Source organism: Hippocampus comes, unplaced genomic scaffold (genome assembly GCF_001891065.2).
Source record: "Hippocampus comes isolate QL1 unplaced genomic scaffold, H_comes_QL1_v1.1 scaffold217, whole genome shotgun sequence".
Taxonomy (NCBI): domain Eukaryota; kingdom Metazoa; phylum Chordata; class Actinopteri; order Syngnathiformes; family Syngnathidae; genus Hippocampus; species Hippocampus comes.
Window position 1 is genome coordinate 257,500 of NW_017805334.1, and position 27,982 is coordinate 285,481.

The 27,982-nt window shown below is 44.1% G+C and overlaps 1 protein-coding gene and 2 long non-coding RNA genes across 8 annotated transcripts; 1 reads left to right on the top strand and 2 right to left on the bottom strand.

Annotated features, from left to right (window-relative positions):
- Nucleotides 1-1,582: 1,582 nt before the first annotated feature.
- Nucleotides 1,583-27,967, top strand: tnn (tenascin N). Of its 4 annotated transcripts, none has more exons than XM_019871652.1 (21): nucleotides 1,586-1,838; nucleotides 8,422-8,610; nucleotides 8,700-8,900; nucleotides 9,688-10,062; nucleotides 12,567-12,700; nucleotides 13,051-13,180; nucleotides 14,258-14,440; nucleotides 14,519-14,608; nucleotides 19,133-19,396; nucleotides 19,682-19,945; nucleotides 20,043-20,306; nucleotides 20,404-20,667; nucleotides 20,767-21,030; nucleotides 21,256-21,519; nucleotides 23,195-23,325; nucleotides 24,345-24,483; nucleotides 24,558-24,709; nucleotides 24,868-24,964; nucleotides 25,064-25,228; nucleotides 25,940-26,103; nucleotides 26,559-27,967. In XM_019871652.1, exons 2-21 carry the CDS (start codon nucleotides 8,424-8,426, stop codon nucleotides 26,727-26,729), a joined length of 3,903 nt encoding a protein of 1,300 aa, XP_019727211.1. In that variant the 5' UTR covers nucleotides 1,586-1,838; nucleotides 8,422-8,423; the 3' UTR covers nucleotides 26,730-27,967. The 4 variants fall into 4 exon arrangements, with proteins under 4 accessions (XP_019727213.1, XP_019727214.1, XP_019727211.1 ...); XM_019871653.1 differs by lacking the exon at nucleotides 1,586-1,838 and adding an exon at nucleotides 5,546-5,559; XM_019871654.1 differs by lacking the exon at nucleotides 20,404-20,667 and having other exon boundaries at nucleotides 1,583-1,838.
- Nucleotides 2,881-19,228, bottom strand: LOC109516868 (uncharacterized). 2 transcript variants are annotated; one of them, XR_002168437.1, is made up of 4 exons: nucleotides 16,331-16,922; nucleotides 12,215-12,330; nucleotides 8,531-8,588; nucleotides 2,881-3,903 (listed from the first exon to the last, which is right to left on the bottom strand). It is a non-coding gene; the product is annotated as an uncharacterized LOC109516868 (long non-coding RNA). The 2 variants fall into 2 exon arrangements; XR_002168438.1 differs by lacking the exons at nucleotides 2,881-3,903; nucleotides 16,331-16,922 and adding an exon at nucleotides 19,153-19,228 and having other exon boundaries at nucleotides 8,520-8,588.
- Nucleotides 21,388-26,009, bottom strand: LOC109516869 (uncharacterized). Of its 2 annotated transcripts, none has more exons than XR_002168440.1 (3): nucleotides 25,904-26,009; nucleotides 23,147-23,297; nucleotides 21,388-21,463 (listed from the first exon to the last, which is right to left on the bottom strand). It is a non-coding gene; the product is annotated as an uncharacterized LOC109516869 (long non-coding RNA). The 2 variants fall into 2 exon arrangements; XR_002168439.1 differs by having other exon boundaries at nucleotides 25,900-25,975.
- Nucleotides 27,968-27,982: the final 15 nt, after the last annotated feature.

The window sequence follows — 27,982 nt, forward strand, 5'->3', positions numbered from 1 at the left end:
AATGGCGTCAAATAAGACTTTTAGGCACGGGCGCTGATTTGTCCCTTTAATTACGCCGCAACACCCGAGACGCCGAAACTCATTTGGTAAACAACAGCTGCTCATCCTGAGGAATATGCCAGCGCGATGCGGGAGTGGAGCGAATTATCTTGGCTGGATGGGACAAGGGAATGAAGGTGAAGCTTGCGCAGCAGGTGCGCGGGAGCGCTCAACCAATTGCTTCTTCCACTGAGGAAAGTCGCATGGAAGAATGTAGACCAAGCTGGCTACAATGTTGACAATTTCATCTCTCATCCATCTCTATTGTAATTCATGATGTTCCCCACATTCGACTGGCCTCTGAGAATAGTGGGGCAAGTCTGAACGGGGGATGTTACATGTTGTTGCTTTTGCGCTGAGCACATTAAACTGGCTGGTCCAGCATAACTGGCGCGTACACAAACGTGGTGACAAGCTTGTGGGAACTTTGTGGGGGAAAACAGCTCAGCGGTATAATATATAATTCCATACATGTGATATCATTTTTTTTTTTTTTCTTATGACGTTAGTATTTTGGGTTTAGGAATCGCCATCAGGGGACGGTAAATGAGCTGCTTCCAGTGTTATTTTTAACTTTGGAAGGAAGTGTCAATTCTTGATAATGATTGTGTCATTATGGAGCATCCGGTTGTCTCTCTCTCTCTCTGCCTAGACGTCAGAGCACTTTTTCTAAACATCCAGTTTGCAAGCTTGGAGGCCTGTCCGTTTATCGTTAGCTTTCATATATTCACATTTCATGAGAAATATTAACATTACATTTTTAGATATATTTAAAAATGCTCGATTGTGCATGTCAGGGGTTATTCCGTCTCGTTTGGACTCACTCCCTCTGTTTACATCAGCATCGTGTCAGCGGTCACCAGAAAATTGTTCATAAACCCTCCATTCGCGACTTGTCAAGAGGCGCATGGATGACACTTAGATTACACACGCAGCTGGGAAGCAGAGTGGAGTTATCAGCGCAGTTTAAAAAAAAAAAAAATGGTTTTCCTCCAACAAAGCTCTATTTGACAAACGCTCTCTAAATCACTTGACAACAAACAAGCAGCGATTTGGCAGATGGTGAACCATTTTTCACTCAAGAGACTTCAAGTGGTTTATTGCCACTTCCCGTTGAGATTGACTCTCAAGCGCAACATAAAACGAAGCAAATTATCATTTGTGGATTTAAAACAACCACATCCAGGAAGTTTTCTTGAAACAGGCAAACTTCCCTTGTCAAGCATTGGCAACCTTGACGTCGGGAGGCCTCGACGGTGACGGTTGGGCAGGCAGAAGCTGTTTTGTGCTTATTTGAAATGCAAACCCCTCCCTGTTGATTCTTTATCCTAAATAAAGCTTTCCCTTGGCTTTTCCTCCTTAAAACGAGCCCCTTATCCAGCCATCTTTTCTGCTGAGCTCATTCGTTTGAACCCCCTTCTCTTGCCACCATAACCAAAACCTTACACAAGACTAATATTATGAAAGGTACAGAAAGTCGCTGATGGAAAAGTGAGCGGGCGTGAGGAGAGGCTGAGTATCCTTTGGGGTGGAGGGGCCTAAAAAAAAAAAAACATTAAAAGCTGCCGAAAAGTGTTCTCCTCCTTCACTTCCTCATCTTTTTCCTCCTTTCTGAATCCCACAAGGAGAGGAGACACTCCCAAATTACTGCCCATTGGCCTGGAGGCAGTTGGGAAGAGTGTTTAACAACCGAAGCAGCCGGGAAGAGCGACAGAGAGAGAGAGAAAAAAAAATCCCCGGTGGTGAGGAGGTCTTTGATTCATCAACAGGTGCCAGAGGAAGGATTGCTACTATCGAGGGTGAGCTATTTGTTTTATGATCATTGCATTTCATTGCATGCTATTACTGTTCTCAAATTGTTTTAAAATTCTGACAATGATAGACAGGAAAAAGGTTCGACGCCATGAACAAATGACGCAACCTAAAACATAAGAGTGACTATTGAGCAGCTATTGTTTTTAAATACATATCATATTAAAATGTGTTTATTTGTGGCAAAGTCCCCCTACTCCCAAAAAGACGGTGGCCAAACTCTATTGATAATTTTCAAATGTTCAATTTTACTTTTTGTTTTAATATCTTTCCAAGTGATTTGAGTGTTTTTATATTATTTTGTATTTTTGTACGTTTCCTCGTATTCGGGAGACTCAACGCTCCAAACGATGTTAAATTGAACAAAAGTGAATGTGATCACCTTAGGAAAGGGGATCTGCTTCAGAGTTAAGAAGTCGAACATTTTTCAAGACCCATTTTAAGAACACCTCAACCAAATTTTAGACTTCTCCGAGGAAAGGGGATCTGCTTCAGAGTTAAGAAGTCAACATTTTTAAGAACACCTCAACCAAATTTTAGACTTCTCCCATAGTTAAAGCAATGTGATTTTTTTTTCCGACATGCGATATGAAACGACGACGACACCTTCTTTCTATTCAACAAAAATTGTCGTATATTTACACATAAAAATAATTCCTAAGAACATATAGCACATTTAGGACCTTTAAAGGGTTGATTTCAGGAGGAAGTGTCAGATAATTAAAAACTTAATGATGGAAAAAGACATGATTTCCGAAAATATAGCTTTTACATTAGACCGTGCAGGTGCGACGAATATCATCATGCTGAAGTCGAAACAATATTTCCACAAAGCTTTATAAAACTGAATTTGTGATGTTGTTCCTATTAGAGCACCTGCAAAGGACTCGAGTTTCTCCAAAAAGAAACCTAGCATCCAATTCATAGCCCCTTTGTGTTGAGATAATCCTTTACTGCCCGTCAACGCTCATTTTCTTTAAGACGCTAACACGTTCAAGTGTCAGATATTCATAATAACGAGGAGCAGATTGGATCGGCTTTGGGGGTTGGCGGGGAAGGGGTGGGGGGGGGGATGCTGATCCCATAGATTTACATTTAATGCTACTGTGCATGGCCCAGGGCACCTACACAAGCCCTGGAAATGAGTTCCAGATGCAAGCTCTCAGCCATGCATGACATTGTAGAAGGGGGAGACAGAGAGTCCCACATCCCTAAGTGAGTGGTCGCTTATTTAAAAAAAAAAAAAAGGCCTTCAGGTTGCATAATGCAGCGGCTTTCGTTGGAAGCCTCACGGCTGCGGTTCATGAGCAAATCTTTTCACCAGGCGACCCCACAGACAATAGCACTGCCCTCGAGCGATAAAACACTCTCAAGTTTGGTTTTCCTGCTCCGTGTGCCAGGGTTGCGTCTGGAGATCACTGACCCTGTGCAAAGATGTCATATTCTACTTTTCAGAGCACCTTTGTTGACGGTGAGCATGGAAGCAGGGAGAAAAAAAGAACCATGAACGGTAAACGAGTTAATAGACACACGGAACAACACGACAAATTTCAGTCAGCAAAGGCCAGACTGTCGGATAGGTTAAGATAATCCTGAACGATTATCCCGTGGTGTGCTAAGAGTGACTTTTCCATCCAATCTTTTCACAAGACAATCTACGACGCTTCTCCTTCTTTTTCTTTTTTTTTTTTGTATTTTCTGGATGTCCTATGGTACCATGTTGCCACTCACAGGCCAGGTCTGGTACTACACCAAGGTCGAGGTATCGTTAAATGTGTGGGGTGCTCTGTTGGTCATCCTCAAGTACACTAAACTCTAAAAGAGCAATAAGAATAAACATGGCTAAATCGGTGAAGACATTAAAAATCGGGAGGTGTGTACCTCGTTCGAGGTCAGTGACTTGCACAGAACAGCCGGCGAAGACGTCCAGCCTTTTGGTTTTGAAGCTGAATAGCGCCGGCGTCTCCTCTGTGTATTTGTCGGATTGTTGTCTGCCTCTGTTTGCCTCACACGCTCGCCTCGCTGTCAGGTCAACGTTTGTGCGTTCACAGCCTCCAAACAAACACAGCAGCATCTGTCACCACCACTTGTCAGGATATTTTGAGGAAACACAAGCTGGGAAATGCCGCTGGCAAGATTATACAACTCAATACACACGAATAAGCATCTCGTTAAATACCTGTCTGACAGTGTCAAGGCAAAATGAATATTGGTTTTCTTTGATACTGTATTATTTTAACATTGTAACAGGAAATGGACACAAATTCATTTTTACTTTTGTTGACAGTTTAACCTCTGCGGAGGTCTGCGCCGTTCCCGGTTTAAACTCGAAATAAGACCTTCAAAATCATGTTGATGTGACACTGGCTTCTCACAATTGGCTCATTACCATGGCGACGCCAGAAAGACTTGATGTGATACCACAAATGGGTTACGTTCGTGTTAAGCATATCATTGGCTTGATTTTTTTTTTTCAACTTGCGCCAAATCCCCTTTTTTGGTTCATCCAAGCCACTGTGCAAGCTAAAGTAAAATACGTACGGTAAGGGGGAGCCTGGCCACTGAAAACGTTCAAGTAACTCCATCTTTATATTTCGTGGAGACACCAAATATAGTTCATTTTGGTGGTTATTGTACACAGCAAAGTCAGAATGTCATACTTCCTCAGGAGCCGAGTAGCATAACATAAGCTAGTGCATTGTAACCAATCGGTTATGCTGCATCTGTATGTATTGAATAATTCAGGATGTGGAACTGTGTCATTTCAGCCGGAAGGTACCAAGTGACCAAGTAAAATGTCATTTTTACTCAAAATTCGGCCAGGGTATGAGCAATGCCTTGAACTGTACTTTTTCCGTTTCAATTGCCGTTCTCGCCCTCCTCCTCCTCCTCCTCAACATTCCGAGCAGGTGAAAGAAGCCACCCGCTCTGCTTAAAATGTCACACAGTGTCCAAAAGGAAGAAGGAAAGGTTGTGATAGTGTCAATAAAACTGACAGGCGCTATGAAAATGTGAAATCATTTCTGTCCTCCGGAACCCCTTCCCTCTTCATGGTATTGCGGCGAAAGAATGTCTCTCACGACTTAAGTAGACTACACGTGTCACCAATTTTTGAAGGTCAAATTCTATTATTGTTTTGACTGCTCTTTTCGATGAGTTGCTACACCGCATTGAGAGTCGAATTATATGTCATTGTCGCCACCATATTGGATGTGGCAAAGTGGGTGAAGACACATATTGGAAATATAGCAATACTTTTATACTCAAATCCAGATCTCATTGGATTACCTTTTACAAGAAGAGTGAATATGTCCTGATTGTATTTGATCATTACGACGTTGTTTGGTGAACAAGATTTGTCAACTTACATATTCAGTGGTGGTCGTAGCTTTCATGGCACCCATCACGACTCCACCCAAGTGACAGCCTCTTCCTTTAACATCTTTTTCTTCTTTTAGCAAAGTCCTTGATCCCACCGAATGTCTCCAAAAGGGGGCTCTGCTACAACTGCTTGGTGGAACTCAGAGTTGAGCACACGTGTAACAAGTTTAACGTTTACGATGAACAGTCCAATTATTTATCCAAGCAGAAAATCACACAAAACACCACAGGATAAGCACATGGGATAATAAGGACAATCGAGCTTTTGCTAACTTAGATCAGGAGGGGGACGCATGGATGGGATGTTGAAATTCCACCCATTAATTGGTATGCGCGTACCCTACTTCGCCTGCACTCCCTCCCTCGCACTCACTTGCCTCGCTTCCTTTGGTGTTTCTCCTCGTTCTCACACCCACTTAAATCCATGCGCCGACCGCCACACATGGTCGCCGAAACGATGATGTCATGACTTGTATTTCTTTCGCAGCCGCCAAATGCCAACCTCAAACGTTTGACCAATAGCAATTACACCGGTGGCTTGAATTTGACTACGTGAGTTTGAACAGCCTGAGCCATGTTTCCGCCAAGTGGTCGTTCAGAGCAGTCATGGTTTGGAAACAGCCAACTTCGATTCAGCTGGGTGTTTCCACCGCGGGGTGCGTTGGGCAGACCAAGTGGTCGTTCAGAGCAGTCATGGTTTGGAACAGCCAACTGCGATCCAGCTGGGTGTTTCCACCGCGGGGTGCGTTGGGCAGATGGCGATAGTTTTAACAGCTATGTCAATAGCAGCGTGACACTATACAGTAAATGGAACAATGGGGGATGTACAGTGCATATGGAACATTTTTACTGTACTTGCACTTTTTTTCATATTTTATCATGACATCTTATTCCAACTTTGATGACATGATTTTCTCCTCAGACATTCTAAAGACATGCAACAACTCATAATGACAGGGATTTTCACAATGGTCATCTCTGATCGCCCCGGCCAAGCTTAGATCTTCCGCCCGTGGAAATCTATTTGCAGTTCCTTATAAATGTACTTTGTGTGCTTTGATCTTGGCCTCCATTGCCTCCGCAATGTCGAAGAATGTGTGACTTTAGCGCGCTAATTTGAGAGGGAATGAGAGGAGCCACTTCCATTGGCCGGAAAGGTAGTCAACTGTGTTCATGCCCACAACGGCGCAAACAACTGTTTCTAACTACACTCGTCTCTGAAAATACCAAAACAAAGAAAACTCCGTCTGTGTATACAATTTGACCGCGCTTTGCACTTGTGCCGAGCGCAAAAATTTAGCTCTTAGAGTGAAACAGCTGCACAAAGAGTGCTGCACCACTTCAGATAAGGTGGTGGGGACCCTGTCTTGCTCAATGGCACCTAAAGAGTATTCAGTAAGCAGAATAGCATCTCTAGTGGCCATGTAACAACATTTTTTTTGTCCGCGGTGGGACTCCAAACTTGTCTTCCAACTCAAATTCAATCACTCAAAAAAAATATTAATCATTCTTCGCAGAGGATAAAGATTTCATGACTGTCTACATATAGTGTTGTACCGTTCGTGCTCAATCCTTAGTTTCAGGGGTTATACCACCACAACATTGATGTTTGTGAGTTGAGTTTGTTGCTACCATGCAGCACTCTTATCTCAAATTTACACTCGTAAGCAAAAAAAATAAAAAATATGATGAACGACTGCTTGTATCTCGAAAAACTGCTTGATTTTCCAAATTGCTAAAGTTTTAGGGCATCTGAATGACAACAAACTGAGTCACTCGTCAGTCCCACGATTATCCAACAAAATCTACATTTTCCGCATTGGCTACATTAAAAAAAAAGATCCTTTCGCAGCACTCAAGGGGTCAAGTCTTCTCATGGTAATCCATACTGAGAATTGCCGTTAATCTGATAATGGTTTCATTAAAGTGTCAGGGGGGAAAAATCCGCACGTTTACCGACCACTGTGATGACATTTCAGTACACGGGGCCAACGCTCACAACGGGCCCAGTGGGCTTATTTGGAAGGGATTTACTTGGGAAACATTTCTTCACCGTCTGTTTTTGCACTTTCTGCTCAATACCTTCACAGAAAGCGATCTGTCAATATTCTTGTCTTATTTTTAGATTCGGCAAAAATAAATACTCCACTGGATGGCTGAACTTAAACTGCACTAATAAATGAACAAATGAAATGACATTTTATGTATGAGATGTTGCATAGACAGCAGTGACCATCTGCTGTTGGGCTACATCGGCGGGCATAAGTGAAAACATCACAGACAGGCTGAATCAAGTCGAACTAAGCCCTCAGTCATCAATGTTAAAGTTTGCAGCAGTGGCCCACACAAACTCGGTACATTCCCTCATGTCTGTGACACAAAGTTAAATTCAGACCTAAGAGAACGAAAGAAAAAAAAAAAGACGAAGTGACACTGCTTTTTGAGAGTTTGTAATTTGGACTCTTGGGGGAAGCCGCAGCAGGGATTTCAGTGCACATGACGTCACTTTGGCTAAACGCAATGACATCATGGCACGGGCCAAAGTTCCGTACAGCAGTAAGTGGAGGTCTATATGTTTGACTGGGCAACGTGAATGGTGCGGCCGGTTTGGTTCCAAGGCTTTTTTTTGCTTCCAGAAAGACAACATCACACAACACCGAACCACACGGCGTGACAGAAGGGGTTTAGTTTCATTCAAATAAATAAACCGCATCACTCCTAAATACAGAACAAGTCATTGTCGACGGCGCTTCTGTTCTCTGTGAACGAGTGCCAAGGATATTTAAATTTGACCCCTTTTCAACCTGGCAACTTGTGCCGTTTGGTCCAGTCAGCTGTGACGCCAAACATCTGCCGTTCTCCTAAAATATGATACAAAGTTCACGCCAAAGATGTAAAAAGATAATCACAGTCACAAACAGATGGGAGTACTCTCCAAATTCATTCCGGGCTTGTTTCTGTTTTAATTTAGCATCGCCATGGGTGCGTGATTAGGATTTGAGCACACTTCATGCCAAATTGCTGATTTAGTCCTTTAATTATACAAATGAGTGGCCCTGCAATAGTTCATTCATGGTGACGGGCTTTAGATTAAGAAGTACTTTTGGCTTGGAAATGAACTCATGTGGTTACAATTCAGTAGATAACTTTTTGAATCCTGGATTTTGTTTCTAATTTTTTTCTCTTCAGACATGGCCACTAAACCCCAATGGAGGGCCCTGATGGCCTTCCTGTGCACCATGTCGCACTGCAGCTTTGCGACCAAATTGGATTCCTCAGTCCCTGAGCAAGAGCTTACCTTCAGCCACGTCTTTAACGTTGACGTTCCGGGGGCGTCCGGTTGCAAACTGGAGCGTCTGCCAAACCAGGATGAAAACGGTCAGAAGAAACATTGAACTCATTGAAAGAAATGACAAAATAATCACTGAAGCATGCTCTATGAATTGATATTCGTCCCTGTGTTGTAGGTCTGCAGATGGAGAGCACAAAGATGGGAGAGAACGACATCATCTTCAAGCACAACATCAGGTTGCAGTCGCCCAAATGCGACTGCGGGGAGTCGGAGACATTTAAGTCGCTCCTGTACAGAGTCAATGGCTTGGAAGAGGAAGTCAACTACCTGAAGAGCCAGTGTGCTCAGGGATGCTGCGGCAACGGACGTGCGGCAGGTACGAAGGTTCAAAACCGATTCATTCGTTTAAAAAAAAAATTCTCCGAAACACGGAATTGTTTGATGAAATGTGTGTCCACACGAAGACACACTCACAAAAGTAGTTTACGTTAAACGTGCAACACTGCAACTGGAAGTCATCGAACCCGAAGCAGACAGCAAATGGGAGCGGAAAAGTAAAGAGTCTTTCCATACACGAATACAAAGTAACAAAAGAGAGCAGGGCTGAACGCAGAAGGCGTGGAAGAAACTTTGACGTTCTGACAAAGATGCCACTGAGCAACTCCCATTTTAAATACTGAGAGACATGAGACCAAATAAAGGTGACACTCTCGCAACTTCAAGGCTCAAAGCACAGTCACAACATTCATCCACCATTATCTGATCCGCTTTTCCTCTCAAGGGTCGCGGGGCGTGCTGGAGCCTATCCCAGCTGTCTTCGGGCAGTAGGCGGGGGACACCCTGAACCGGTTGCCAGCCAATCGCAGGGCACGCAGAGACGAACAACCATCCGCGCTCACACTTTTTGAACACACAATTTGGAGTGTTCAATCAGCCTGCCACGCATGTTTTTGGAATGTGGGAGGAAACCGGAGTACCCGGAGAAAACCCACGCAGGCCCGGGGAGAACACCACACAGGGAGCCCGGAGCCAGGATCGAACCCACGACCTCTGCACTGTGGGGTCGACGCGCTGGTCCACCGGGCTGCCCCAGTCACAACATGAATAGGAGAAAGCGAACCGCGAGGCAGGACTTGACTGTACACTTCCTATTGGTTGCACAGGTGTGGACACAAGCTGCAGCGGCCACGGAACCTACCAGCAGGACACATGCAGCTGCCTGTGTTACACAGGATGGGAAGGCCCAGACTGCTCCTTATCCTCCTGCCCGGACGAGTGCAACGACAACGGGCGCTGCGTGGATCGCAAGTGCATCTGCCATCAGGGCTACACGGGAGACGATTGCAGCGTGCTGATGTGCCCCAACGACTGCAACGACAAGGGCCGCTGTGTGGATGGGAAATGCGTGTGCTTCCCGCACTTCACCGGCGACGACTGCAGTGTCCAGAAGTGTCGCAATGACTGTAATCGGAATGGCCTTTGCTTCGATGGCCAGTGCGTCTGTGACCAGGGCTTTCGCGGGGAGGACTGCTCATTAGGTAAGCTAGTTTGGGGGGGTAGTTTTATGTTCTGACTACCACCGATTTCTCTTATCCAGGGAAAATTACGAAGTAACAACTTGCACACAAGTAACGAATCAGCAGAATGTATCATTTGAAGCACACATCTACTATGAAGAATGTGTCGGTCTAAGTGGGACTCGCCACGTCTTTCATCCGCACACAAAGATCATGCAGATGCCGAGTTGCTCATTTAGATTGAAAATAGTCTAGTCCAATCATAACATTGTGTTTTCCTGGGGAAGAAAGTGCTTACCCCACTAAAAGGGACCACCTTCAGTTTTCCGTTCGTGTCGATACAGTAACCATAAGACCCACGCCCTTAGCCTTGACCAAAGTGGGGGCTTCCTGCTGGAAATGATGGGGGTGGGTGGAACTAAAATAATCCTCGTCTGTATGTTGAGGGACAATCACACCTTTAAATTGTTGACGTGTCATAATATTTAAGGTCAATGTCTCTGTGGTTTTGCCACCCAGCGTGCACCAGAGTTGCCTACACGATAACGGTTCAGCGAAAATATCAGTCAACACGCTAAAACTGGCCACATGCTAATATGTTTGCAGACGTGCATTCGCTTGATGTGCCTCCAGAAGCATCATGAAGTCAAAATATGGTTGCTTCACACCTGTCTACTCATTGTTAGACGGTTAGACCGACTTATTTGGTATTCAAAGAATCTGCCCAATATTTATTTAAGATAGCAGATGATGGGTGGGGGGCCCTTGTAGCATTCAGACAGTCACTATATAAACTTTGGCCTTCAAATGTCTCGTGACATTCGGTCACCAAGTACAACAGGAAGGAAGGAAGGAAGGAAGGAGCAAAAAAAAAAAAAAGTCAACCTCAATTGAGCAGCACCTTAGTTTCTAAATGTGCGGTTCACAAAATTCCTACTGCCTCAGGAGTGGAGTGGAAATTGCATACGGTTGCAATTTAAGTCGACACGAACAGAAAGGGAAGCAGCTGCTCGTCGGTATACAGCATGCGGCAAGTTTAATTCTCTCTTTCAGCTTGCGTCAGTTTCCAAACAGATCCCCGAGATAAAGGTGCTGCGCGCTGGCAGGTAATTTCCCTTCAAAGTGTTGCTTTTTGCAGGGGGAAAAAAAAAACCCAACATGATTTCAAGTGATATTCATAAACACCACTCGTGTATGCATTTCGTGGCACTTTTCTTGAGATATATTCTTCTCTTATCTTCATCCACAAATGTTTTCTCGGCTGCAGAGCACGTCTCCTTCACGCTTAACAGTAGCATGAGTTTCAGCTATATCAATTTCAAGATAAAAGAGTGGCTGTCTTAGCTTGAATGTCGCCCTGTCTGAGAACCCCTTGTTATGTCCCCTCTGACCCCACCTCCACACATTCACAGTTACAAAAAACAAATTAACCATTCAGTACCAGCCAATTCTGGACCAAGTCTGAAAAGACGTTTAAAAACGTCTTTGGGAGTGAACGATTTAAAAAAAAACAAATCTAGCATTGCTCGAATGAAGTCTTAAGGGAACCTGTGTGTGATGCAGTTTAAACAACATACAGTACAGTATATAAGACTGCATCATTTTTTTTGAACATGGAAATTAAAAAAAATATAGGGAATAGCTCAAAAGCACATATACTATTATAGGAACTACAAATTCATACCGTCATGAACAGATATGATATTTATTTCATACAATGGACATAAAGACACTCCGTGGCTGTGAGTTAACCAGACTGTTTTTGTGCTCCCCGACGGCAGACTGACCAGGATATTTTCATTTAATACAATCGTCTCCATTTTTATGCATTTTTCATTTCAAAGCTATTCAGAAAAGGTTATCTGAGGACAAAGATTGCTGATGTATGTGTCTCAGCGAGTAACCATAAGCCGCTAAAGGGCGAAAGCTGCTGAAAATTGTGTGGTACTGTTCCTGTCTATACAGCACAGATATTTTCCTTTTGTAAAGAAAAAAAAATCTCAGGTTTCTGCATGCAAAGCCTTATTTATTTAAATTTAAATATTCATCGACTATAAATCCACCACAGAGGTTGCCTCATTCGCGGAAAGCCAAGCAGTATCGATGCTGCCGACTGGCCGTCTGCCGCGTCTTGGCCGCTGTGTTGTTACGGTTCACCGCTGTAGTTACATACCTTCTGATTCACCCTCTTGACATCAGTTGTTCCATCACCTCGGATGAAGAGCTTTGCGTTCGTAAGACGGAAGCCAATCATTGTCCTCCCCATCTCCAGATCGCTGAGGACAGCGTCTGAAAATAAAATAAAAAGTAACTATTATGGACAGCATGTCATCATCATTCATTGGTCTCATTCCGAACAGTTGGACAACATCTAAAAACGAAATAGCAGCCTTGGCGCTAATGCTAACATAATGCTAACGTTATATAAGATACCCAACAGAACATCAAGTGAAATATCCTTCAGCGTTCTTCTTTACAAATACCTAATATGCTGAATATAATGCACATATTTCTGTATTTTTCAGTGCTTAGTCCTCAAGGCCTAAGGTTGGTCCAGTCAACTGACGTCTCCCTCCTGGTCCAGTGGTTGCCAGTTTCCGGAGCTGACTATTATGTTTTAACGTATCATCCCCGAGGTCAGGGGAGTGCCTTGAAGCAGGTAATATTTTCATTTTTCGTATTTCCTTTATGAGTGTTTTTTTTGGGCAGAAGTTAGTGAATATATTTCACAGTTTGGTGTATGTTGATGGTTTCACATTGAAGGGTTATATGCGATGTATAGCCAATTTTTCATCCACATTTGAAAGAGGCCTGATTCCATTTTGCAGATATTGGAATTCCTGCATTTGTTTCTGCTCACGCTGTCATGTTGCATACCCCAATGGTGCCACTTGAGAGCAAACAATGTCTCGTGTGTCGCTTGAACTGCAGATGAAATTAAAAAGCAGCACGTAGACAGCAAGTACACTGACTTCACTCTCATTTTTGTTTCAACAATTTGCCTCTTAGGTTCGGGTTCCCAAAATGGATAACTCCTATCTCATCACAGGCCTGACTTCTGGGCTTAGCTACTTTGTTGAAGTCCGCGCTGTGATCAGAGGCATCCAAAGTGGAGCAGAGGAAATTGAAGCTACCACAGGTGAGACTGCGACAGATTCTGAAACAACCCAGAGCCATTCTGAAAAACCCCAGTGATCTAATCTGATCTTTGGTCTAACATATTACAAACACCTCTGAGATTTTGATTAGTGGACTACAAAATGTCCACACTGTCAAGAGGTTTGATGGGTTTCTGTTTACAGTATTAGATGCGTCTGCATGGAAACTCAGTGCCTCTCAACTTGCGCCCTTTATCTCGGTCCGAAAGCTCAAACAACCAGAAAGTGTTTCATTAGGATCCGGTTTGTTAATCGTCGAATTTGAAAGGTAATTGCTCGGAAATAGCTCCACGGATGTGTTTAATCTGAATCGGACCTCCTCACTGATGTGGCAGGACACGGATGTGTGCCGAAGGAGATTGCGTGACAGGATTAGCACGAGACAGCCAGAGCGTATCGTGTTGGATTTCTTCATGTGTGGTTACTGGTGTCACGAAAACCTGACATTGAGCACGCTGTTAATGGTAACACGCCATCATCTGGCTTCTGACTGCGCAGAGACTGGAAGCCAGCTGGAGGCAGACTTTTCGCTGGTTGCAAACTTCAGACGACCTACGTCAGACACCATTTAAGGCAGAGGTGTTAAACTTTTCATCAGGAGCCAAATTGTAGTCATGGGGGAAGGTGCGGGGGGTATAACCTCATAAATTTAATCGCTAGGGGTGGAACAGTTCCCCCAAAATTGCATCCCATTATTGCCCCTGGATTGGTTCTTATCATTTTGTTGCTAGTTTTGAACAATGGCTAAGGAAAATCCGGAGCAAGCTTTGCCGGGCCATGTAAAATGACGTGGTGGGTCGGGTCCTGGCCCACAGACCCCGAGTTTGACACAGTGTCATTACACTTGAATTTGCACCTGTTGCGCGTCGTAGATACAAAGTGGAGATCTCCCTCTGTGGCACATCACGGTACATCTTGGAACCTAGAGCTCAGAACACTGGGATACTGCATTAGTGACTCCTCCATTGTGAATGATTGTGCTCCAGGTCTTACATTAGTAAGAGTGGAGGCTCTTGATCATCAATCTCCAGTTTAAATTTCATTTTGTCACTTTCTAGGTGTCTCAGCAATCAACGATATCCAAGTTCTTGACCGGACAGACGTCTCAATCCAGGTGGACTGGAGCAACCCACAAGCCGAGGTGGATCACTTCAGGCTCACGCATACCGACCCATCAGGACAGGAGGCGGAGCTGAATGTACAAAGAAGCCAAGAGGCGCGAACCAAACACACCATCGTGGGTTCGTGTCCACAGATATTCTTTCGCCAAACTTTACGTGAAAGTGTGCTGACGAGAAGTCATCAAATTTTTCCTGCAGGTCTGTTTCCGGGAACAGAATACTTGATTGCAGTGCAGGCCGTTAAAGGACCGATGGAGGGGAACTCTTCCTCGGTCACAGGTTCCACAGGTCAGTGTTCGACCTGCATTTTTTTTTCTAGCCATCTGTGAATTGGAGATACCCGATGAACCTCTCCTGGCGATTTGTGCTTTTTAATTGGGGTGCTCCCGACTGTACCCGGTAAAAGCTAACAGCCCAGGAATTAATAGGAAAACCAGAATCTTGTTGCACAAGATGACATACGATGCAACCCTCCTCCACGCGCAGCCAATGATAACAGAACGATTAAGGAGTACCGCCCCGCCCCGCCAGCGCGAGCTGCAATTATGGGTTCATGACGTATCGCGCTGGAATTTACAACCTCATAATGCGGGCCGCTTCTAAATGGTAAGTGCGGTCACGGAGGGGAAACGTGATATGATTGGTGTAACGACTACAAGATGCTCGCTGATGCTTGATGGGAGGTTTGTCCAGTCATGCGTCCATCTGAGCCAGCCAATTTAATGCTTTTTAGTTATCACGTCTCTTATTTTGAAGCTACCTACTAATTTTTCCTCTCATCACCTGGTCATGTGATGATTAGGAATATATGTGGGAAATATCTGATCTACATCAGACAGACAGCAGCTCCTTCCGTCATTAGCGGCTGCAAGGCTTTTACTTGAGGTGGTTTGTGAAAAAGGCGTTTGGTGACAAGTGAAGAAAATTGGCAATGATTGCCATTGGAGATGTTCTGGTCTCATCAGTGCATCACTGGCGCCTATTATTTCTCAATGCTTGTTACCAAATAGGGAGGAAGTGCTTCGTGGAAATATGTACACAGATATGCAGATGCAGATATTGATGTCAAAAGATCTGGGCAGAACTTGATAGCTTCCAATAAATCCTAACACAACGAGAAATGACATACTAAGGCAGGCCCTATACTTTTGACCATATTGTGCAGCAATCAGTTGCCAACTTTGTATATCTTGCTGTCAGGCGGAATCCTTGTCGATGTAAAATCACTATTATCCCTCCCGTCCTGTTATCATGTTAATTTCTGCGATTTCCGCCCGACAGTAACGGTAAAATCCGCGTATTTATTGCAGACAACACATTGAGAAAATCCATATCCACCCCTCACCCCCTAAAAGTTTATGAAACCCCAAGTTGGGAATATTTGCTACTGTGTAAAAATATGTAAACAGTCGAAAACTAGCAAATGAGCCCTGCAAAGCAACTGCTGGAAAACTGAGAACATTTATCTTATTCAACCAGTATGGTGACCATTCGAGAGTGGTGTGTGTCCTTATGACAAATCATCTCAGGTTTGCCAATTTTCAGGAAATGAATCGAATCAAAGCCACTTGGAGCGAACATGTCCAAGTGGCTAACGTCGTCGATGTAAAATCACTATTATCCCTCCCGTACTGTTGTCATGTTAATTTCTGGGATTTGCGCCCGACAGTAACGGTAAAATCCGCGTATTTATTGCAGACAACACATTGAGAAAATCCATATCCACCCCTCACCCCCTAAAAGTTTATGAAACCCCAAGTTGGGAATATTTGCTACTGTGTAAAAATATGTAAACAGTCGAAAACTAGCAAATGAGCCCTGCAAAGCAACTGCTGGAAAACTGAGAACATTTATCTTATTCAACCAGTATGGTGACCATTCGAGAGTGGTGTGTGTCCTTATGACAAATCATCTCAGGTTTGCCAATTTTCAGGAAATGAATCGAATCAAAGCCACTTGGAGCGAACATGTCCAAGTGGCTAACGTGCTCGAAAATATAACAAGGCTTACCGCTGCAGCTGCTCCTTGTTTACATTCAATGAATTCACCAGCAAGGCCCATATAACCTGAAGCAGATGGACGTGGTGAAGCAAGCAAAACATGTTGAGTCCTGGTATTATGGGCGACACCTTATATGGTCCCGTGGGGTATAGTCTGTCGATCAGGCTTATCAGTCAGAGGTTGTATTACGTGGTCCTCGGCAGGAAAATCACAAGCCAAAAGGTGCAAGGGTGGATTGAAGAATAACATCCAATGACCCACAGAATTCCTCTTTCTTCCTCGCTCTGGTCAGACATGTCTGTAACACATTATGCGCATTTGGTTTTGCTTCAGTTGCAATATCAATGTGGGTTTGTTCGATTTGTAGAAATAATGTTGCATCTGCTACTTTTAATTCCTTTTCGCTTGACTTGCTTTTTTCCCCCCCTCAATCTTATCGGCTCACAAAAAAAAAAGTCTATCTCACCGCCATCAATACATTCATTTTCAGTAGCGTTTGTCCTCATTGGCATTGTGGCTGAGCTGTTATCTTTGCCAGCAGAATTTGGGCACGAGACCGGGTACAGTCCAGGCCTGGTCGCCAGCCAATCACAGAGCACACAAAGACAAAAGAACTATTCACAGTCGCGGCCAGGACTGAGCACACAAAGACAAAAGAACTATTCACAGTCGCGTTCACACCTAAGGATCATTTGGAGTCTTCGATGAACCTCGCATGCATATTTTTAGAATATGGGAGGAAGCTGAAATTCCCGAGTGAAAAAAGTACTGGGTATTATAAGAAACTGCGTTCATGTCCACAGTATATAGCTCGTGTTTGTAAATGTCCTTATTTCATGTATAGTTGGTTATATCTGCTATGCATTGGATAATAGCCAATTTCATCTGACGTTGGCTTTTTTTTTTAGCTCCCAGTATCAGTCATGGCATCAGATCCAAAAATATTGGTCAGGCTTCAGTAATAATTAGCTGATTAATTCATACATTTGAATTATGCTACATAGTCAAATGTCAGTCCCTGGTTAAGATGGATAAATTCAATCTTATCTGCAGATCGTGTCTTTGCCCTTTAATAAATGCACGTTTACCACAATGGATTTGGATTTGTAGCAGTGGCATTTAAAGTAAACTAAAATTTACCGCTTGATGGGGATTCCTGGAGCCAAATTAACGTTTTACCCGTTGGAAAAGATGAGTTGAAAATTAGCTTTAGGCTGTGATGTGATGTTTCAGACCATCAAGCGGCAAACCCAAAAAAAGAGTAAAGCAGTTTGCGCGTGAGAACAGAAACAAGGCAATGGAGTCAAGTTTAACAGATGGACAGATTCTTTCTTCTCCTGCACGGATCATCGATCAGTCTTCATCAAACCGACCACACCGTGACACCAGACTACCCTTGAACTGCACCACAAAGGAACAATCCCTAATGATGATCGCTTTTACATTTCCCCTCGTCTCCCGTCTCTGCTGGGTGCTCGTACCGCGCCCTCCTTTTTACAATCCTCCGTCATCCATCTTCCCTCAACGCACCCTGACGCCTGTCATCGCGCATGGCTCACGCGTCTCCCTGGGATACTCCGCGACCTGCACGGTTGTTACGCACAGAGGACCTCTGCGCTATCATTGTGTTTAAGGACATCGCTTAGGTTTGGATAGCGTTCTTGTTCAGCATGAACTAAGATTTTTTTTTTTGACATTTTAAGTAGAAAGTAGAGTAGAAACTACTTGTTAGCGTTCTTGTTCAGCATGAGCTAAGATTTTTTTTTCGACATTTTAAGTAGAAAGTAGAGTAGAAACTACTTGGCTTTTGGGGTGTTTGAAAGGCCATCCATCCATTTTGTATGCTGCCTACCCTGTTCAGAGTCGCTGGGAGCTCAGCTCACTAAACTGGACTTGTCACCCATCAATCACAGGCCAGAAAGAGACAAGACCATTTTCACTCACATTCCCGCCGTGGGGATTGAATCCTCGCTGCCGAAACGGAAGTTGGCCAATAAAACCACAATAGCATCACTGAGTCAGCGTTGGAAATGGAACCACTCCATTTCATTTCCGTGTGATCTCTCGTCGTCGACAAAAGCTGACAGTGATTTAGTTTGAAGAGATATCTGCTCTTACACTGCATTAATTTTATCTTACTTATTGACTGCAATCCAGTTCGCTCGGTTGGCTGACTTCCTACTTCCTGTTGCAGGACATGAAAGTGATCGAAAATTCCACTTGTCCAAATATAATTCATGGCCCCTGCCAAAGACTGAAGGACCGATTGATTTATGGTACCCCCGATCAAACCAAAAAGGAATGGACTGTATATGATGTTTTCATTAGCCCCTGTTGTCAAAAAGTGAAAGTGGAGAATGATCAATGACGCCCCTATAAAGGAATGTTCAGATTTTTATGACCGCCAAAGATCAAAAGATATCTGAAATCAATAAATGTACTTGATAATACACACTTTTGGAAAATCGAATGTAACATGCACCTTTTACTGCTTCTGTTTTGTTGTTTAGTTGGGTCCATAATTGAAACCTTTCAGGGACAATCGTTACTACAGTGGACCACTTATGTCATCAGGTTACAGGGCGCATGAAAGGGTTAATTGGGGGGGATTCCGTAATCATTTCCTGATCTCTCACAAATGCGCATCTAAATTTCACCACCGTTGTTCTTTGTCGGTCATACCACAATGTTCATTTTTCCCGAAACTCCGACGTGGTACGTGGTCATTTGTATTTTTGTTTCTTCAAAAGGCAAATCGGTTTTGAAATGATCTGCATCATTTTAACATTCTTCTCACCTCTACCTCTTCAGACATTGACGCGCCAACAAACCTGATCGCCACTCAGGTAACAGAAGATACCGCAACAGTTTCTTGGGACCCGGTCCAGGCCCAGATCGAAGGCTATATGTTGACGTACACCTCGGATGGGGGCTCCAGCGGCGAGATCCCTCTTGGACGTGACATGACTTCATACCGGCTGGTTGGCCTGACACCTGGCGCGGTCTACACGATTGACATCTGGGCCTTCAGGGGTGATAAAGTCAGCAGGAAGAGTTTCACGATGGTCGAGACAGGTAAACTTGAAATCCTAAGAACTCCCAAAGTATCATTCAGAGAAGGATACATGGCCGAATTTGATTAACTGGGTGTGCTTGTGCGATCTGACTTTTCCGAAAATTTTAAGGACCTCACTGCACAGTACACTTAACCCATATTACATGAACCTTTTATTCAGAATGGCAACTTAGCACAATTTGACTGGAGACCTCGCAGGAATGTGTATTTCCGGAGGACCCATCAACGTGTTTCATGTCTCTTTGCTTTTTGCTCCCTAACCTGAACCCACCCGCTCTATCTAGAGATGGATGCTCCCACTAACCTCGTGGCCCGGGAAGAAACAGAGAGCAGCCTCAGAGTGTCATGGGAGAGTGTCCAGGCAGAAATCGACGGCTACAAGCTAACGTACCGTTCTCCTGATGGCTCAAGCGAGGAAATCCCAATTGGACCTGACAGCACTTCTTACACAATAAATGGCCTGAGGCCCGGGGTCGTCTATACAGTCCACATCTGGGCTGTCAGGGGAAACAAAGCCAGCAGAAAGGTCTCATCGCAAGCAGAGACAGGTCTTCAACATGATTTACCTCTTCACACATCATCATAAATAGCCTTCCACCAGTGAGTGAGCCATGAATAAATTTGTCTACTAATATTCCCCTCTAGAACTGGATGGTCCTGCCAACATCTTTGCCCATGATGAGACCGAGAGCAGCTTCAGAGTGTCATGGGAGGGCGCCCAGGCAGAAATTGATGGCTACGTGCTAATGTACCTTTCTCCTGATGGCCAGAGCGAGGAAATCCCGCTTGGGCCCCATAGTAGCACCTACACAATACGTGGCTTGAAGCCTGGAGTCACCTATACAGTCCGCATTTGGGCCGTCAAGGGAAATCAAGCCAGCCGAAAGGTCTCAACTCAAGCAGCGACAGGTCTTCAATATAACTTACCTTTTCACACCTCAACATAAGTAACCTTCCACCATTGAGTGAGCCATGAGTAAGCTTGTCTACTAACATTCCCCTCTAGAACTGGATGGTCCTGCCAACATCTTCGCCCATGATGAGACCGAGAGCAGCTTCAGAGTGTCATGGGAGGGCGCCCAGGCGGAAATTGATGGCTACGTACTAATGTACCTTTCTCCTGATGGCCAGAGCGAGGAAATCCCGCTTGGGCCCCATAGTAGCACCTACACAATAAATGGCTTGAAGCCTGGAGTCACTTATACAGTCCGCATTTGGGCCGTCAAGGGAAATCAAGCCAGCCGAAAGGTCTCTCCACAAGCAGCGACAGGTCTTCAATATGACTTACTTCTTAACATCTCTATTCTCCACATAACCTCGGACTAATTTAGTGTATGACTAAAGCTTGTCTACTCACATTTACATCTAGAACTGGATGCTCCCGCTAACCTCTTATCCCATGATGAGACCGAGAGCAGCTTCAGGGTGTCGTGGGATGGTGTCCAGGCGGAAATCGATGGCTACGTCCTCACGTACGCCTACTCGGAGGGCTCTAGTGGGGAAATCTCTTTGGGACCAGACATCAATTCCTACAGCCTGACGGGCTTGAGGCCCGGTGTGGTGTACACTGTCTACATCTGGGCCATCAAAGGAAGCAAAGCCAGCAGGAAGATCTCGACACAAGCCGAGACAGGTGTTCAAAGCTGTTTCTACAACACGCGTTTTCTACAACCAACATGTTTTTATTTTTAAGGGTAAAATACATCTAACCACCTTTGAAAGTCTTCTTTTCACTGGGTGAGACCATATTAGCTTGGCAAAGGTCAATTGCTCCTACTTTAGTTACTATTTCTGATGATTTTTGACTAATTGCAGTGCATCGGTAGCGTTAACTGCATCGACTAACATCTTCCTATAGAGCTGGATGATCCTGCTAACCCTTTAGCCCGAGACCAAACCGACACCGGCTTTAGGGTGTCCTGGGATGGCGTCCAAGCAGAAATCGATGGCTACGTCCTCACCTACAGCTCTTCAGAGGGCTCCAGTGGGGAAATCCGTGTTGATCCCAGGAGTGATTCTCACAGTCTGAGTGGTTTGAGGCCCGGTGTCGTCTACACTGTCTACATCTGGGCCGTCAAAGGAGACAGAAGCAGCAGGAAGATCTCAGTGCAAGCAGAGACAGGTTTGATACGACGCGACTATTTTCTACTTAAGAAAATGTTCGGGTTGTTTTGGTAATTCCAATCAAATTCCGATCAAGTCAAAAGTGCCACTCTCGACCGCACAGATAGCTAAAGTCAAAGGTCTAATTGACCACCTCAAATAGTCACGAACACAAATAGGTCTCTGTAGCACATTTAATGGATAGCTGAAAACCACTTTTCTTCCGTCAAACATTCCACGTGTACTTCCTCGGGGTGAAAACACCGTACACACGACTTTCACGGTTAACATTTTGTTAGTGAAATCTTTAGGAAGTAGCACAATCCTTCATTTTGGCAGGGCAGGCTTCCCGGAATTTAGACACCGTACCTTCTGTAATTCAGTATGGGTCAGCTGCAGTGGCACATGGCGGATGGCTTAAAACAAACGTATCTTTGTGCAAAACACATGTGTCAAGTGGAAAGTTCAGACCACCGCGAGGCCTTTTTTTTAGTCACCAAATGTGGGGCCTCAGGCTTGGACTATCAACGTATCTCATTTCAACCCGTAAGCCATCACTGATCACGCAAGAACATAATTCATTTAAGAGTGCCTAAAAAACGGCAATTAATTTTATCGCAAAGGATAACCTGTCTATTTGATGTGTCGTTTATGACATTTTGTGGGGGGTTATTTATATTTATTAGTGGCCAAGCATGTACCACGCGACTGATTTTTACAAGTGTGTGTATTTACTTTATGGCTCTCAAATAAGTCCCCACACCACCCCATAAAAAACAAAACAAAAAAATGCCTTACTTATCCGAGAAGTAAGAAAAATGTTTGCCATTGACAGCGGTTAAATTAACTTTTGCAAAATTCGTTGGCCACGTCTATCATAACAGGATGTACGGAAAAGGCTTTAATTACCCACACCTCAACTTGAATAGGAAGTCAGCCATTTTGGTTTGAAGGACCTACTTTGGGTAGATTCCAGGGCTTATACTTAAACAAACTCAGACTAGAGAATTTGCCCAAACGGGCCCCAAATTGGAAGCCGGTATCCGAGACAGATGGACGATAATAAATTAAACGGTGAAACCTTTTCCCCTGCGCCAGCCAATGTGGGCAGAGCATGACATGAAAGTTTGATGATCATTTTGCACAGCTGCCATGAAAAGGAGACTCGTACGTTCTCTCCGTACTTGTACTTCCTCCGACATTTCGAAAACATGCACGTTTAGCTCACCGAATACTCTAAATTGTCCATAGCTGTGATTGCAAGTGTGATTCGTCTCCGCCTCTCACCCAACGTCATCTGGGATGACCTCGGGCTGACCCGAATGACGACAAGCACTCTAGAAAATTTGGATGGATGTACAATGTTCAATGATGCTCACGCGCCATACTATGATTACTTGCGCCAAATTAGCTCAGTGATTATTTTCAAACAGGACAGACTAATTGCCGGCTGATTTGCACGGAGAGAAAGAAAACTACAAATTCAGATAATTGGTTCTGAGCATCAAGTCAAGGAATACAAAAAATATATATATATAATAATAATGCTGTCGACTGAACTTGCACACCAGAGGGACGATCATCATTTGTAATTTCAAGCTTTACAGACCCCAAAATGCAAACGAATTAACTCCAGTCTTCCTTACCGGCATGAATGAGCATTCACTTGTCGTTTGCTGTGATCCAACTGACAGACATTGACGCTCCAAAGGACTTGCAGGCTTTGGATGTCACCACGGAGTCAGCTCGGTTGACCTGGGCCGCTCCTTTGGCTGACATTGAGGGCTACATCTTAACCTACAGAGATGAGGATGGCAACCTGGAAGTGAGTTGAACATGCACTCATACAATACTAAACATTTAACACTCAAATTATTTAAACCGGCGACTATACAAGGAGGCTCTCTGAGGCACTGTGAATATCCTCAAATGTAACAGCATGAAGGAACATTTGTTTATGGTTTTATTGAAATATTACAACTAATGCAGCATCGTGTCTAAATGTATTCAAGTTTTGATTTGATTTATTTCTACTGGGAATGCCTTGTTTGGACAATTTTTAGATTCAAGTTCTGTAAAAGGCTGCCCTCTTGTGGTCATGATGTGCAGATTTTTGACATGTTTGGGCTCGAGTCACATTGTGAATCAATCAATTAGTCAACCAGAAGTTGATATAGACCCCCTTTTTTCTCCTGAACAATAAATGGGACATATTATACATTTTGTTTACGACCTATCCCATTTCCCAGGCGTTTAATAACATAACTGTGATATGATGTCATGAAAATACCCCAAGGAGCAAGATTTGTGCCCCACATATTGCTGGGCCAGTGGCGAGTCAACAGTTCACTGTGTGTACGTGATGAATCGACACATCACCAACCACAAATACTGGACTCCGGCCATTGCTTGAAAGTGGCTCTGAATCCTCCCCCAGCCTTGCTAATCATGTCACGGGTGAAGAAAACCTCAATCTTGAATTGAAAACACGGCAATGTGCTTTTGGTTGTCAGCATGCAAAAAATGCCATGTGGCTATATTTCCTGCATTTGCATATACATATAAAAGGTATGGAATACATTTGTTGTGGGGAAAACCTGCACAGAACCCGGATCTGAATCCCATTAAACACCTTTGGGTTTTTATTTTCTTCCGGATGAAGGTGTGTATATTTTCCGGTCCTTCCCATTTCCCCAAAGTCACGTATGTCAGATTCATTCCCAGCCAGACCCGGACATGCTCACCAGGTGTTAAATGGTGGCTCCCAAAGGATGGGTATCCAGTATTTCACTGTAAAAGTCATGCAAACTACAAAGTACAGTAATTTGCTGTGTTGCATGTCAGGCTGTTGAGAAGCAGCTTGGAGCCAGAGAGAGCAGCTTTATCGTCTCCAGCCTCCAGATTGCGAAAAGATACATAGTTAGCATCATCGCCTATAGAGGAAGCAAGAGGAGTCAAGTGGTGGAAACCATCTTCAAAACAGGTCTGCATCCGTCATCATGCAAGCTTGGGGTAATACGTTGAATGTTTTTGACCTATCTTGATCAAATTCCGTAGATGGCCTCTCATACCCCTTCCCCGTGGATTGTCTTCAGATCATGAAAAATGGCATCAAAAAGAGCGGCGTCTACACCGTCTATATCAACAATGACAGCTCCAAACCAATTGACGCATACTGCGACATGGATACTGATGGAGGCGGCTGGCTGGTACATTGGCGACATGTTGTTTGTGGTTCAGTAAAATAAATAAATAAATAAATAAATAAAATAAAAACAATAAAATAAGACAGCCAAACTAATGTATTTGTAAGTGTGGCATATTCTGTGAATGTGTATGTGATATCTCAAAAGCGGTGCTCTTTCAGGTCCTGCAGCGTCGCACCACTGGCAAACTGGACTTTATGAAACGCTGGAGGACGTACATTGCCGGTTTCGGCAACATGACAGACGAGTTTTGGATAGGTGGGAATATGTTTTCGTGTATGTCTTGCAAAACACAGTACGTAAAGTCAGACAGACTTAGCAATTGTTTGTGTGTTTTGTTTTGCGGGTTCATTTCAGGGTTGGATAAGATATACCAGATGACCAACACGCCCATCCAGTATGAGGTGAGGTTCGATTTAGGCCTGGGCTCAGAGAGGGCCTACGCCATCTACGACAACTTCAAGATCGCCAATGCCAGGCAGAAGTTTGCGCTCACCATTGGCCACTACAGAGGGACAGCAGGTGCACTTGAGTTATAAATGTCATCAAAGGATAAAGTATTGAAAGTGACACTTTGAAGTAACAGCATTTTATTGCGGCACAACTATCTGATGGATGAGGCTCACGGATGGGCGATCCGAGGTGAATGATGTGTTAACAACCTGGCCAACTTTACATCATCCACCCGTGCAATTCTGCCGTTCCTTCTAAATGTACTTTGCGGGCTTTGATCTTCCGCATGGACTCGGGACGAATGTATTTCTACTTTTGCAATGTCAAGGACTGTTTGACACTAGCACACTGATTTTGAAGGGAATGATTTGGCTGGGAAGCAAGTCGGGTGTGTTCACTCCCACAACGGCGCCAACTAGGAAAACAATGAGAGAAAGCAAACGCCCCCCCCCCATGCGCACAGTTTGACCACAATTTGCGCAAGATGTGCACCGGGCAAGAAAATAGGGTCTTTGATGTTTTGTGAGAATTTTGAGGAAACGTTTTGCACCATTCTAAAGGATGCTGCTATTTCTCTATCAGGAAGTCTTCTCAGGTTTTTGTCAGTGTTCGAAGTTGGACATTTATCAGCTTATTGTGTAATGCCACAATGTCCTAAAGCAACATTGCACCGCTGATGTCGATATTCATCCAGTGGGCAAGCAAAACGTGATGACCGAGTGAGGTTCAGAAGTACTTACTCACAGTAGATCAATCGCGTCTGTCCTTGTCGTTCCCTAGGTGATGCAATGACCTATCACCAAGGTCGGCCCTGGACGACGATCGACTCCGATAATGACATCGCCCTCGGCAACTGCGCCCTCACACACCGCGGGGCTTGGTGGTACAAAAACTGTCATCTGGCCAACCTCAACGGCAAATGGGGAGACAACAGGCACAGTATGGTGAGTCATCGGAGATACGCCTCGTTAACTTCGTCATCTGTCAAGGTAGTTTACACTGGGATCACCATCCATCCAGTTTAGTTCACCCTCGTGCACCAACATTTACACTACCCTAAAACCAAGTTTTAGTTTTGAATGTTCAATTAGCCTGCCATGCATGTTTTTGGAATGTGGGAGGAAACCGGAGTACCCGGAGAAAACCCACGCAGGCACGGGAATAACCAGAGCTGGAATCGAACCCGGCACCTCTGCACTGTGAGGTCGACACGCTAACCACTGGACCATGGGCTGCCTAACATAAAACTAATAAAGGAATAATATAAAAAAATTCACATCCCTCCTGTGCTAAAATCTAACGTTAAAAAAAAAAAATTTACCTTCAAAAGTAGAGCTTCCACAATTGTTTTCATGGCCCGCCTTCTGTTGACATCAACGCTTTCCATTCCCGCTTGTAGGGGGTCAACTGGGAGCCGTGGAAAGGCCACCTGGTGTCCCTGGACTTCACCGAGATGAAGATTCGGCCGGCGGGAGCGTACTCCAGCAGGAAGAGGCGATCGTTGATGGCCAGAGAGAAGAGCCAACGGAATGCCGTCCATCACCAGGAGAAGAAGAGCAGTGGCCAATGAGACCCATACTTAACTTTGACGTATTCAGAGTCGGCCTGCTCTCATGAGAATTTAGAAGGATATGATGCAAAAATAATCAGTAGGACAGTTTAAGCAGTTAAAAAAAACATTGCATAATACATGGATCCATTTCCTTAAGTGCTTGTCCTTGGTAGGCTGGAGACCATCCCTGATGGCTTGCTGAGAGGCGGTGTGCACAAAAAGTATGCACCCGATTTTGCAGTACCAACCCAATGTGGTGATTATGCTGATTTTTGGTTTTTCTTTGTATGATTTCCTACTGAATTCTCACCTGCCTCCATGTGGAATTCACATCGGTGGACACGCTTTTTGCATCAAAGATGCAAAAATCACAGAGGTCTTCTTATAAAGAAAACGTTTTGGTTGAATTTGTTTCAAGGTCTGTCTGTCAGTGTGGTGGGTAGGTCAGAAGAAAGTCGCATTTGCGTTTCTCCATCCTCATTGAGCCAAGGCACATAATCAACATTCCAAAAACCTCAGTAGGATAAATTAGTTTAAGGTTTCTATTTTCCCAGACAATGGTTGTGTGATATGAGTATTTCATCCGTTTTTTTTTTTTTTTGTTTTTTTTTTTTACGGTAGTGTTTTGGAGTTCTTTTGCCTGTGAATTCTTGCAATGATGTTTTGATTGTCCATGGAGGGGGTTGAAGATTTCTACCGGAGCTTTGGACAGATTGTATGTAGGTGATGCGATGCTGTCTACTATTGGGTGGAGTGGCATATGTGTTTTATGTATTTTTGCGGTTCCATACAGTGTATCCGGGGGATGATGTTGTAAAGGAAACCCACACATACGAACAATCGCCTGGTTTGGACGTTCGAACATTCCACAGCACGCAAACTCGGAACACTATACAAGCGGACGAACGTGACAACAAGGACAGACAGGAAGAGGAAAAGCACATCCAAAATGCTCTTACTCTCTGCCGATATCCCGAATGGGCCATCAGCAAAAGAAAACTGCAAGCCAGACAAAACCAACATTACAAAAAAAAAGTAAGAAAACCAAAAACAAGTAACAAACCGTGAAAACGACTCAATAACACCTCCATATGTCAAGGGAATCACAGAGCCCATTCAACGCGGCATGAGAAAACATCAAATATATATTCAGGCCCTGAAAAAACAGAACATCAAACAGAATGCGAAACACAAACAACAGGACGTTACACCAGAACAGAAGAACAAAAAGCGGAACAAGAAAACAAACAAAACAATCTGCCATAACAGAT

What these genes read in the sequence shown, in the direction of transcription:
- tnn (XM_019871652.1), top strand. Translation starts at nt 8,424, where the DNA reads ATGGCCACTAAACCCCAATGGAGGGCCCTGATGGCCTTCCTGTGCACC. An exon ending in GGAAATTGAAGCTACCACAG is followed by an intron (nt 13,181 to 14,257) that starts GTGAGACTGCGA and finishes GTCACTTTCTAG; the next exon opens with GTGTCTCAGCAATCAACGAT. An exon ending in CTCTCCACAAGCAGCGACAG is followed by an intron (nt 20,668 to 20,766) that starts GTCTTCAATATG and finishes ATTTACATCTAG; the next exon opens with AACTGGATGCTCCCGCTAAC.